This window comes from Hemibagrus wyckioides, linkage group LG14 (genome assembly GCF_019097595.1).
Source record: "Hemibagrus wyckioides isolate EC202008001 linkage group LG14, SWU_Hwy_1.0, whole genome shotgun sequence".
Classification (NCBI taxonomy): Eukaryota; Metazoa; Chordata; class Actinopteri; order Siluriformes; family Bagridae; genus Hemibagrus; species Hemibagrus wyckioides.
This window is the reverse complement of record NC_080723.1, coordinates 15,833,759-15,847,263: the sequence shown is the minus strand read 5'-3', so window position 1 is coordinate 15,847,263 and position 13,505 is coordinate 15,833,759. Positions and strand designations below refer to the sequence as shown.

General features: G+C 39.6%; 1 protein-coding gene across 9 annotated transcripts in view; it reads left to right on the top strand.

The window, feature by feature from the left end:
• The window catches only part of LOC131364610 (protocadherin gamma-A11-like), a 106,939-nt gene that overhangs the window by 12,901 nt on the left and 80,533 nt on the right, over positions 1 to 13,505 (top strand). The window contains exon 1 of one of the 9 annotated variants that reach the window (XM_058407797.1): positions 131 to 2,675. The exons of 4 other annotated variants lie outside the window; for them this stretch is intronic. In XM_058407797.1, coding sequence (XP_058263780.1) covers positions 243 to 2,675 — 2,433 coding nt within the window. In that variant the 5' untranslated portion in view covers positions 131 to 242. Of the gene's footprint in view, positions 1 to 130; positions 2,676 to 3,074; positions 5,657 to 7,595; positions 10,147 to 10,511; positions 13,083 to 13,505 lie in introns of those variants that run through there. 4 more of the 9 variants (XM_058407807.1, XM_058407806.1, XM_058407801.1 and 1 more) reach the window with 4 other exon arrangements.

The window sequence follows — 13,505 nt, the reverse complement described above, 5'->3', positions numbered from 1 at the left end:
TTTGTAATGATTCGTTATTCCTCTAAGTGCCGCTGTTGGTTAGTGTGTGCTGATCTGAAACAAAGGCTCTCTCTTTGAGGCGTTACCAGACAGAATGAAGAACTTCAGCTCATTTGGTATTTTTGTCGAATGCGTATAGACAGGCTGCCATTGCCATTGTCTAAGGGCGAATATTTTGTTTTTGCTCCTTAGACCTGTGAAACATTCTTCTCGTATCAGAGCAGGAATGCAATAATTCGAATATGGATGTGCTTTGTCTTTTTGGTCCATGGACAAATCGTTTCTCCGTCTGGATTTCAACATGGCGAGTGCGGCTTCTTGTTTTGTTTGCTTTTTTCATGGCCGTTGGGCACGGCCAGGTCCGTTATTCTATTCCCGAGGAAATGAACAAGGGATCTGTGGTGGGAAATGCCGTTCAGGATCTGGGTTTGGATATTAAGAGACTGAAATCTGGTCGAGCGCGTATCTTTACGGAGGACAGTCGTGAGTACATCGGTCTGAATGTGGATAAAGGCACTCTGATCGTGAGAGACAGAATAGATAGAGAGGAGCTGTGCGCTCAGGTGTCTCCATGCTCTTTACATTTTCAAATTATTCTTGATAACCCTATGGATCGCCATGGAATTGATGTAGAAATCTTAGATATAAACGATAATGCTCCTGCATTTACAAAAAAAGAAATCAATTTTCAAATAAGTGAATTAGCACTTCCTGGAGCTCGTTTTTCGCTTGACAGCGCTAAGGATCCTGATGTAGGTCAAAATTCACTGCAGACTTATAAGCTTCATCCAACCGATTTTTTTAGCCTTAAAATACCTTCTCATTCTGATGGCACAAAACTAGTTGAGATGATTTTGCAGAACCCTCTAGACAGAGAAAGGCAGGGGGAACACCAACTAGTGTTAACGGCGTTTGATGGCGGCAGTCCCCAAAAAACGAGCACCATAAAGATAAACGTTGTTGTTCTTGATGCAAATGACAACGCTCCAGTTTTCAGCGAATCTGTCTATAGAGTCTCTTTAGCAGAAAACACTGTGAAAGGTTCCATTATTTTAACAGTAAGTGCTATGGATGCGGACCAGGGAACAAATGGAGAAATAACGTACTCCTTTTCTCAGAGCAGTGATAGCATATTAGACCTTTTCGATATTAATAGTGTAACAGGGGCTATTTCATTACGCGGTTTATTGGATTTTGAGAAAACGAAAAAGTATGATGTATACGTGGAAGCCACTGACAGGGGTGGATTAACAGACACGAGTAAGGTAGACATTGAAATTACTGATGTGAATGATAATGTCCCTGTTATAAGTGTAATTTCGTTCTCAAACCCGATTTTAGAAGACTCTCCCCCGGAGACTATGATAGCTATGATCAACATCAAAGATTTAGATTCGGGGAAAAACGGGCAAATTAAATGTGCATTAGATTCAAATTTGCCCTTCAAAATTAAATCGTCTTCATCGAATATCTATAATTTACTCACTGATCATCTTTTAGATCGCGAAAAAGTAGCTGAATACTACATTACAATCACAGCTACAGATGAAGGTTCACCCTCTTTTTCTACTAATAAAACCCTAACGCTTAAAATTTCTGATGTGAACGACAATGCCCCTGTTTTCCAGCGTCACTCATACACCGCTTATGTGATGGAAAATAATTCACCTGGAGTGTCTATATTTGCAGTGACAGCAACTGACAGAGACGCCGGGAATAATGCGCGCATTTCATATTTTTTAGAAGATCTTTCTGTGAACGGAGTTTCTGCTTCGTCTTACATTTCAGTTAACGCAGAGAGCGGAGAGATTCTTGCTATACGGTCTTTTGATTTCGAGCAAACAAAAGAGTTTAATATTCGCGTAAAAGCGCAGGACGGAGGCAACCCGCCTCTCAGTAGCAACGTGAGTGTAAAAATTATTATTCAGGACCAGAATGACAACGCGCCTCAGATTCTGTATCCAGTACAAACTGGTGGCTCTGTGGTGGCTGAAATGGTGCCTCGTTCAGCAGATGTGGGATATCTTGTCACTAAAGTGGTGGCAGTGGACGTGGACTCAGGACAGAATGCATGGCTCTCATATAAACTACACAAAGCGACAGACAGAGCGCTGTTTGAAGTTGGCTTACAGAATGGAGAAATAAGAACTGTGCGCCAAGTCACTGATAAAGATGCTGTGAAACAGAAGCTCACTGTTGTAGTGGAGGACAACGGACAGCCCTCTCGTTCAGCTACAGTCAATGTTAACGTGGCGGTGGCGGACACTTTCCCTGAAGTGCTCTCCGAGTTCACTGACTTTACGCACGAGAAGGAATATAACGACAACCTGACATTTTATCTAGTCTTGGCCTTGGCTGTAGTTTCTTTTCTCTTTATCGTCTCCATCATAGCTATACTGTCAGTGAAATGCTACAGATGGAGACGTGAGCGGATGTTTTACAAATCCGGTGCCAATCTTCCAGTTATTCCGTATTATCCACCCCTTTACGCAGACGTAGGGGGAACAGGAACTTTACAGCATATGTACAATTATGAAGCTTACAGAACCACTGACTCTAGAAAGAGTGACCTGAAATCCTCCAGACCTCCTACTGAGAGCATCATTAGTCTGGACAGCAGTGGAGCACAGACACTTGCGTATGCGCGGCGGGTGGATGTAAATAATGGTGAACAGGTGAGGCACTTTTTTCGATTACTTTCTGCTATAAAAAATTGTCAGATCTGATTGTTACTTTTATCCATGAAAAATAAGATATTTGGTTCCCCTGTTAATATAATTCCTAGTATCATACTTCATAACAACAGTAATATTATGTTTGCTGTGGTTTTAGACCTGCTGACAGTTGGGCTATGAGAGTTTTCATTTGTGTTTGTTTGATCTACGGAATTTTGCACCTCATTTTGAACCGCATATAAACTATATCTTTGTTTTCTTTTCAAGAATCGCACTGTAAATGCGCTACGTGTAATTAATATCTCACATATTTGTGTAGTTCTGTACTCTGAACTCATAGTGCCGCTGTAGGTCAAAGAGTTGCATACTGCAGATTTTTTTTTTCCAGAACCACCCCCTTTACACAGACGCGTACACAGAGAAAGCGATGAACAGAGCACGGTGAGATAAAAGCAGAGTCGAACTACCAAAATACTCTCCAAAATATTTGATCTTTATACTTATCAGTCATCTGACGCATTTACGCAGTCACCAGTATTTAATCATACCTGGTTGGATTATATTCTTTTTCGTTTTGGAGCAGAAAATTTCCGGACAGAACAATGGCGCTGCAAGTACTATTAGTTATTTGTCTTCTCTTCCTATCTTCAGTGCACGGGCAGGTCAGTTACTCCATTCCAGAGGAAATGTCGAAAGGTTCTTTGGTCGGTAACATTGCGCACGATTTGGGTTTAGATGTAAAAAGATTGAAATCAGGTAAAGCTCGTATTTTTACTGGTGACGGCACTGAATACATCGAGCTGAATATAAAAACGGGAACGTTGCTTATCAAAGAGAGAATAGACCGAGAGACTCTGTGTGGGCAGACAACGCCATGTGCGCTGCATTTTCAGATTATTCTTGAAAATCCAATGGAATTTTATAGTGTAACCGTCGAGGTTCAAGATGTAAACGACAACTCTCCATTTTTCAAAAGAACGGAAATGAATTTCAGAATTAGTGAGTCAGCTGTATCTGGGGCGAAATTTGTTTTAGAAAGAGCGGTGGACCCGGATGTTGGTTTAAATAGTCTTCAAAGTTATTCCCTGAATCCCACAGACAATTTTTCTTTAAAACTACAAAGTCAGCTAGATGGAAGTAAGATAGTCGAAATGATTCTTCACAAACCGCTTGATCGTGAAAAGCAAGAGCAGATCTCTTTAGTGCTCATTGCTATAGATGGGGGCGACCCGCCATTATCTGGCACTGCACAGATACATATCACAGTGTTAGATGTAAATGACAATGCGCCTGTTTTTACACAAGAAGTATATAAGGCAACCATTAAAGAGAATTCCCCAAAAGGCACGGTGGTTACGACAGTGAACGCCACGGATGCCGACAAAGGATCTAATGGTAAAATAAAATATTCTATAACAAATACACTCGAAATTATTTCTGTATTGTTTGAAATTAATGAGACCAGTGGTGAGGTTAAAGTGTCTGGAAATCTAGATTATGAAAAGTCTCATCATCATCAAATTCATGTGCAAGCAACTGATGATGGTGGTTTAACTGATTCTTGTAAAGTTAATGTAGAGGTTAATGATATAAATGATAATACTCCAGTTATTAATATAATGTCTAAACTTAATACCATATCTGAAGATTCAAAAGCGGACACTGTTGTGACAATGATAAACGTCCAAGACCCAGACTTTGGTGAAAATGGGGAGGTTCACTGTTTCCTAAATCCAAATATACCATTTACCCTAAAATCAACGGCGAACAAATTCTTCACTTTGGTGACAGAGAGTGATTTAGATCGAGAAACAAAGTCTGAGTATAACATTATTGTGGTGTGCACTGATGAGGGAACTCCCTCACGCTCCAGCAGCATCACTCTCTCTTTGCAGATATCCGATATCAATGACAACGCACCTGTCTTTGAGAAGAGTTCATATGAGGCCTCAGTTTTAGAAAATAACATACCAGGTCTCTCCATGTTCAAAGTCAAAGCAAGAGACGCAGACTCAAAACAGAATGCTCATGTTTCTTATATGCTGGAGGATTCAATGGTAAATGGGGTGTCAGTTTCATCTTACGTGTCCGTTAGTGCTGATAGTGGCATTATACATGCAGTGCGATCTTTTGATTATGAGCAAATTAAACATTTTAAGTTCAGTGTAAAAGCACAGGACGGAGGCAACCCGCCTCTCAGTAGCAACGTGAGTGTGAAAATTATTATTCAGGACCAGAATGACAACGCGCCTCAGATTCTGTATCCAGTACAAACTGGTGGCTCTGTAGTGGCTGAAATGGTGCCTCGTTCAGCAGATGTGGGATATCTTGTCACTAAAGTGGTGGCTGTGGATGTGGACTCAGGACAGAATGCATGGCTCTCATACAAACTGCACAAAGCGGCAGACAGAGCGCTGTTTGAAGTGGGCTTACAGAATGGAGAAATAAGAACTGTGCGCCAAGTCACTGATAAAGATCCTGTGAAACAGAAGCTCACAGTTTTAGTGGAGGACAACGGACAGCCCTCTCGTTCAGCTACAGTCAATGTTAACGTGGCGGTGGCGGACACTTTCCCTGAAGTGCTCTCCGAGTACTCCGACTTTACGCACGACAAGGAATACAATGACAACCTAACATTTTATCTAGTCTTGGCCTTGGCTGTAGTTTCTTTTCTCTTTATCGTGTCCATCATAGCTATACTGTCAGTGAAATGTTACAGATGGAGACGTGAGCGGATGCTTTACAAATCTGGTGCTAGTCTGCCAGTTATTCCATATTATCCACCCCTTTACGCAGATGTAGGGGGAACAGGAACTTTACAGCATATGTACAATTATGAAGTTTACAGAACTACTGACTCAAGAAGAAGTGATTTGAAATACACACGGACATCTGAACAGGACATCATTAGTCTGGACAACAATGGAACAGAAACACTGACTCATGATCAGATGGAGAAACTAACCAATTTTGGTGAGCAGGTGAGATTTCTAAAATGTTTTGGACTCAGATCTTCTAAAATAATCATAATGTTTTAGGCATAGTCATAATGACAGTAAAGATATCCAACTGTTCTAAAAGTCTACTATTATTAACTTGCAAACACGTTACAGGGTTCATGGCGTTTGAAATTAAATGATGAATTGCTTGTCCATAGGCACCAAAGTTGTGATCTGTATTTTTTTCCTGGTCTATATTATTTTTTTCCATGAAGATAAATTGCTAGTGTCATGAATAGTGCTAAGCAACCAGAAGTTCATGTAGTTTAATTTATTTTTCTAATTAATTCTGTGCCAATCAATTCTAATGACTACAATCCAGTGTTTTTTTTATGTGATGTTTGATAAACATCTCAAACAATTACCACTTACAGAAACAGGAGAGTGACACATGATAGTTTCAGAATGGAGAGCAGACAGTGATGGAATTAAAGATAGAAGTGTGCTGCTGTGTGACTGTACCAGAATAAAAACATTCACAATTTAAACAGAACACCATGTAACTACAACCCCCATCAAGCTAGTATTTTTTATCTTATATAATGCTATCTGTTTTGTCCTGAAGCTGTAGGCGGTGTAACGTTAATGCAGTTAACATTGCCCAGATTAATGATGACAAATGTAGTGTGATCAAATCTACTGTTGTGAGGCAAAATCAAACATTTTTTGCAATATACCTTTTGTTTTTTTGTGTTTTTAGTTTGGGCTTGAGTATCTATGTTTTATTACAATACAATACAATACAATACAATACAATACAATACATATTTCTATTCTCCTGACCTCAGTATTTAAAATATCCTGCCTATGGCCCTGATAAAGTGTCTTAAGATAACAAGACTAGTACAGTCAAATTGTAACATGCCTGCTATTCCACATGGGCAACATACAGTATGAGAAGAATATGAGAAAAAGTATTGTGTTTGCTGACCTTCCCCAAAACATTTCTTTAAATTATATGTAATGTCAGACCCTGTTCCAACACTTTTTAATTAGGCTGAGTTAGTGAAAAGGTCTGTACTGCCGATATGTACTGCTGTCCATGGTGCTTAAATGAAGACTGATCTTTAGCTCCTAAATGACCAAAGCCAAACCTTTAACATTTGTTGTGTTAGCGTATAAACAAGTTGAAATGGCCCACCATACATATATTTTTTTTTCACTTTGTTTTTTTTCTGTCTGTATTCAGTGCTTGTTTAGTTCCTGCCTCTTCAGTCAAAAACTGTGCAAAGCTGTTTGATGTAAAGACACCAAAATTGCACAAAGCTTCTTGATTTAGTTTTTATCTTCTTGAATAACTACAGTTAAATTATGATTCTAGTCAATTCTATTAAGCTGTACCAAATTAGTATTGATATATAATACATAGTGTTTAAAATTTTAAAAACTAAGAAGCCATGTAGGTGAATCAGCATTTCTTTTGAAGAAACAGGGAAATGTTACAACGAGAATTATCCATCATAAGCATGCTACCATTCAAATGCTACAAATGCAGACATTAGTGGGTGACTTGCAAATCAAAGTAGTGACTCTAAAGTATAGTTATCACAGTAGGCCAGAGAGAGGCATTAAGCACTCAGAACACCCAACACGCAGAGTGAATCATTAATTTGGACAGCAGGGGAGCACAGACAACAAACATGTGCAGACAGAAAATAATGAAACTGCAAATAATTATCAGCGGAATTACACTGGTATAGTTTAGCATATATAAAGTACCACCAATTACAGATGTTCAATTTAAACAAGTATTCTATTTCTGTTTAAGCCACAATCACATAATTGTATTTTCGGTGCAGTATTTCTTCAGGGCTCTAAGTGCCGCTCTTGGTCAGGATGTGAAGAGTTTAAATGTCTATTAGTAGATCCTCCCAGTGTTCTGACATCACGCAGACTGCAGTATATCTCATCATTTTAGAATAGATCTACACCGTAGAAAAACTCGGGTAGTGTTGTCTACTAATATTTTCAGATACTACATTCCATTTAACGATTATTTGAACACAATCATTTATTTTGCATCGTTTTGAGCAGATAATAACCTTTAAAATATGTGTTCTCTCGACACCGGGAAAAGCTTCTGGGTTTTGTGTCGCCGTCTGTATCTTGTAGTTCTCTTTTGCATTTTTGTGGCCGTTGCGCACGGGCAGGTCCGTTATTCTATTCCCGAGGAGATGAACAAGGGATCGGTTGTGGGAAATATCGTCCAGGATCTCGGTTTGGATATTAAGAGACTGAAAGCTGGTCGAGCGCGGATGTTTACTGAAGACAGTCGTGAGTACATCGGACTGAATGTGGACAAAGGCACGCTGATAGTTAGAGAAAGGTTAGATAGAGAGGAGCTGTGCGCTCAGATTTCTCCATGCTCTTTACATTTTCAGATTATTCTAGATAATCCAATGGAATTACATAGAATTGATGTAGAAATATTAGACATCAACGATCATGCTCCTGTTTTTGCAAAAAAGGAAATCACTATCGATATAAGTGAGCTAGCACTGACTGGTGCGAGATTTTCTTTAGACAATGCTCATGACCCTGATGTAAATTTGAATGCCCTGCAGAAATACGCACTCAGTCCATCTGACCATTTTGCATTAAAGGAAGTGACTGGGAATGACGGCCTAAAATATGTCGAAATGATTTTAAAAGCACCTCTTGACAGAGAACAACAAGAGATGCATCATTTAATTTTAACAGCTGTCGATGGAGGAAGCCCACCGAAGTCTGGGACGGTTAAAATCACTGTGTCTGTAATGGATGTAAACGACAATGCTCCAATATTTAGTCAGACTTTGTATAGAGCATCTTTGTCAGAAAATTCGCCGAGGGGAACGTTTGTTGCAAGAGTACATGCATCAGATAGAGACAAAGGATCAAACAGTGATGTGGTCTATTCCTTTTCCTCTAGTTCTGGAAAAGCACAAAACCTATTCAATATCGATGCTAACACGGGTGATATCACTGTCAAAGATGATCTAGATTACGAGAAGACAAAACAATTTCAGTTAACAGTTGAGGCAACAGATAATGGTGGCCTAAAGGACTCGTGCAAAGTGGATATTGAATTAATCGATGTTAATGACAATGCTCCTGTTATCAGCGTAATTTCTTTCTCTAATCCAGTCGCGGAAAACTCCGCTCCAGAGACAGTGATAGCGATGCTGAACGTGAAAGACGCCGATTCGGGTAAAAACGGACAAGTGAAATGTTCTATTAATCCACACGTGCCTTTTAAAGTTAAACCGTCGACCTTAAATTTTTACAGTTTAGTAACGGATCAGATTTTAGATAGAGAAATTACACCAGCATATAATATAACAATCACTGTTAGTGATGAAGGTTCTCCATCTTTCTCTTCAAATAAAACACTGATGCTTAAAATATCCGATGTCAACGACAACGCCCCTGTTTTCCAGCGTCACTCATACACCGCTTATGTAATGGAAAATAATTCACCCGGAGTGTCTATATTTGCAATGACAGCAACTGACAAAGACTCTGGGAATAATGCGCGCATTTCATATTTTTTAGAAGATATTTCTGTGAACGGAGTTTCTGCTTCCTCTTGTGTTTCAGTAAACGCAGAGAGCGGAGAGATTCTTGCTATACGGCCTTTCGATTACGAGCAAACTAAAGAGTTTAATATTCGCGTAAAAGCACAGGACGGAGGCAACCCGCCTCTCAGTAGCAACGTGAGTGTAAAAATTATTATTCAGGACCAGAATGACAACGCGCCTCAGATTCTGTATCCAGTACAAACTGGTGGCTCTGTAGTGGCTGAAATGGTGCCTCGTTCAGCAGATGTGGGATATCTTGTCACTAAAGTGGTGGCAGTGGATGTGGACTCAGGACAGAATGCATGGCTCTCATATAAACTACTCAAAGCGACAGACAGAGCGCTGTTTGAAGTGGGTTTACAGAATGGAGAAATAAGAACCGTACGCCAAGTCACTGATAAAGATGCTGTGAAACAAAAGCTCACTGTTGTAGTGGAGGACAACGGACAGCCCTCTCGTTCAGCTACAGTCAATGTTAACGTGGCGGTGGCGGACACTTTCCCTGAAGTGCTCTCCGAGTTCACTGACTTTACGCCCGAGAAGGAATATAACGACAACCTGACATTTTATCTAGTCTTGGCATTGGCTGTAGTTTCATTTCTCTTTATCGTGTCCATCATAGCTATACTGTCAGTGAAATGTTACAGATGGAGACGTGAGCGGATGTTTTACAAATCCGGTGCCAATCTTCCAGTCATTCCGTATTATCCACCTCTTTACGCAGACGTAGGAGGAACAGGAACTTTACAGCATTTATACAATTATGAAGCTTACAGAACCACTGACTCTAGAAAAAGTGACCTGAAATATTCCAGACCTCCTACTGAGAGCATCATTAGTCTGGACAGCAGTGGAACTCAGACAATCACACATGCGCAAAAAAAACATCTGGCAAATGACCCTGAAGATGAGGTAAGATGCATGCATAGATAAACATTTTTGTGCCCCTGAATACATTGATTTAAATCTAATCCTTAATCATTTTTGTTTGTTTTTGTTTATCAACTCATCATTATCTTCTAGTAGCAACACGGTGATGCTTAACCGCTTAATAAAAACGTTAATCTTTTTAAAACCTTTTCAAAATAACAGTTACATAGATATGCCAACGAAACGTGTATCTAAATTGGAAATGTAATTAATTTTTTGACTCTGTGGTCCTTGTAGTATTTCTTTGGTGCTCACGGTGACGCTGTTGGTCAGGCTGTGTGGGTTTTAAACGCTAATGAGGTCCGCCTTTCTTTTGAAACATCACACAGACTGCGATTTTTTTCTTCATTGGTAGCTGTGTCTCAAATGCGTGTGAACAAAGGTGTTGCTTAGAATTATGCTATGATATTACACCGCTGTTTATTTTATTTCACGCTAATGAGTGTTTATTGATGAAGATGGAATACAGCAATTGGAATGCGCGTTTCTTTTTATCTCTATACGCCTGGAAATGTAGTTCCTTCACTGGTATGATTTTGTGCTCGATCCGATTTCTGGCGATATGTTCCTTATTTCTGACCGTTGCTTACGGGCAGGTCCGTTATTCTATTCCCGAGGAGATGAACAGGGGATCGGTTGTGGGAAATATCGTTCAGGATCTCGGTTTGGATGTTAAGAGACTGAAATCTGGTCGAGCGCGGATCTTTACGGAGGACAGTCGTGAGTACATTGGTCTAAATGTGGACAAAGGCACTCTGATAGTAAAAGAGAGTATAGATAGAGAGGAGCTGTGCGCTCAGGTTTCTCCATGCTCTTTACATTTTCAGATTATTCTAGATAAACCAATGGAGCTGCATCAAATCGATATTGAAATTTTGGATATAAATGATAATGCTCCATTTTTTGCGAGACGAGAAATCAGTTTTCAGATAAGTGAGATGGCTGTCTCAGGAGCTAAATTTTCTTTGGATAGCGCATATGACCCGGATGTAGGAGACAATTCTCTTCAGAGATACACACTTCACCCAACAGATCATTTTGCTTTGAAAGAATTGACTGATAATAATGGTTTAAAACACGTACAAATGGTGTTGCAAAAATCATTAGATAGAGAGAATCAAGAAGAGCATACATTAATTTTAACAGCATATGATGGCGGTAGCCCACAAAAATCTAGTACTGTGAAGATAACTGTTACAGTTGTTGACGCCAATGATAATGCGCCTGTCTTTAGTTTGCCTTTATATCGATCTACTCTGTTGGAAAATTCACCCAAGGGAACGCATGTGACAACAGTATCTGCTAATGATAAAGACCAAGGCCCAAACAGTAAAGTGACGTATTCATTTTCGCAAAGCACAGGAAAGAACTTGAATTTGTTTAATATTGACCCTGAAACAGGTGATATTACTGTTAATGGTGAACTCGATTTCGAAAAAGCAAAACATTTTCAAATAAATGTAGAAGCAACAGACAATGGAGGCTTGACAGATTCCTCCAAAGTGACGATTGAAATTGCTGATATTAATGATAATGCGCCAGTCATAAGCTTAATTTCATTCTCTAATGCAATTCCTGAAGACGCCACACCCGACACTATAATAGCAATGCTGAATGTTAAAGATTTAGATTCAGGAAAAAATGGAAATGTGAAATGTACGACAGCTCAAGACGCGCCATTCAAAATTAAACCTACCTCAACAAACTTCTACAGCTTAGTCACTGCGCAATATTTAGATCGTGAGAAAATATTTGATTACAATATAACGATTACAGCTACAGATGAAGGTTCTCCATCTTTATCTACAAATAAAACATTACGGCTTAAAATTTCTGACGTAAACGACAACCCCCCTGTTTTCCAGCGTCACTCATACACCGCTTACGTGATGGAAAATAATTCACCTGGAGTGTCTATATTTGCAGTGACAGCAACTGACAGAGACTCTGGGAATAATGCGCGCATTTCATATTTTTTAGAAGATCTTTCTGTGAACGGAGTTTCTGCTTCGTCTTATATTTCAGTAAACGCAGAGAGCGGAGAGATTCTTGCTATTCGGTCTTTTGATTTCGAGCAAACAAAAGAGTTTAATATTCGTGTAAAAGCGCAGGACGGAGGCAACCCGCCTCTCAGTAGCAACGTGAGTGTAAAAATTATTATTCAGGACCAGAATGACAACGCGCCTCAGATTCTGTATCCAGTACAAACTGGTGGCTCTGTAGTAGCTGAAATGGTGCCTCGTTCAGCAGATGTGGGATATCTTGTCACTAAAGTGGTGGCTGTGGATGTGGACTCAGGACAGAATGCATGGCTCTCATATAAACTGCACAAAGCGACAGACAGAGCGCTGTTTGAAGTGGGTTTACAGAATGGAGAAATAAGAACTGTGCGCCAAGTCACTGATAAAGATGCTGTGAAACAGAAGCTCACTGTTGTAGTGGAGGACAACGGACAGCCCTCTCGTTCAGCTACAGTCAATGTTAACGTGGCGGTGGCGGACACTTTCCCTGAAGTGCTCTCCGAGTTCACTGACTTTACGCACGAGAAGGAATATAACGACAACCTGACATTTTATCTAGTCTTGGCCTTGGCTGTAGTTTCATTTCTCTTTATCGTCTCCATCATAGCTATACTGTCAGTGAAATGTTACAGATGGAGACGTGAGCGGATGTTTTACAAATCCGGTGCCAATCTTCCAGTCATTCCGTATTATCCACCTCTTTACGCAGACGTAGGGGGAACAGGAACTTTACAGCATATGTACAATTATGAAGCTTACAGAACCACTGACTCTAGAAAGAGTGATCTGAAATATTCCAGACCTCCTACTGAGAGCATCATTAGTCTGGACAGCAGTGGAACACAGACGATCACACATGGTCAAACGGAGAAACCATATGATGCCACATATGATGAGGTGAGAAAAACTTATATATATGGTGACAGGTACTGTTTTTGATACATGCACTTTAAACGGAAAAGTGTTTTAAGATTCTTATATGGTTGTGTCGTTTTTTATTTTGTATCGAATACTAATGTATTATGTATATAGTATTTTTTAATTGCAAACCAATGTATGCCAGTTAATGTCATGTAAAGGGACTTTCATGCTATTCTAGATAAGGCAATAACATTAAAACTTTAGACTTTAGAACATGATAGTTCAGGACTTCTCAAACTTACAATTGTCTGTCTGTTAAAAGGATACTGTAGCAGTGTATTAAAACACAGAGACTCGTCAGTGAGTAAGGAGTACTAGAAATATTTGACGACCACGATTCAACCCAATGTGGTAGAAATCTGTGAGCCAACATTTTAAGGTCTTTGAAGGATTGATTTT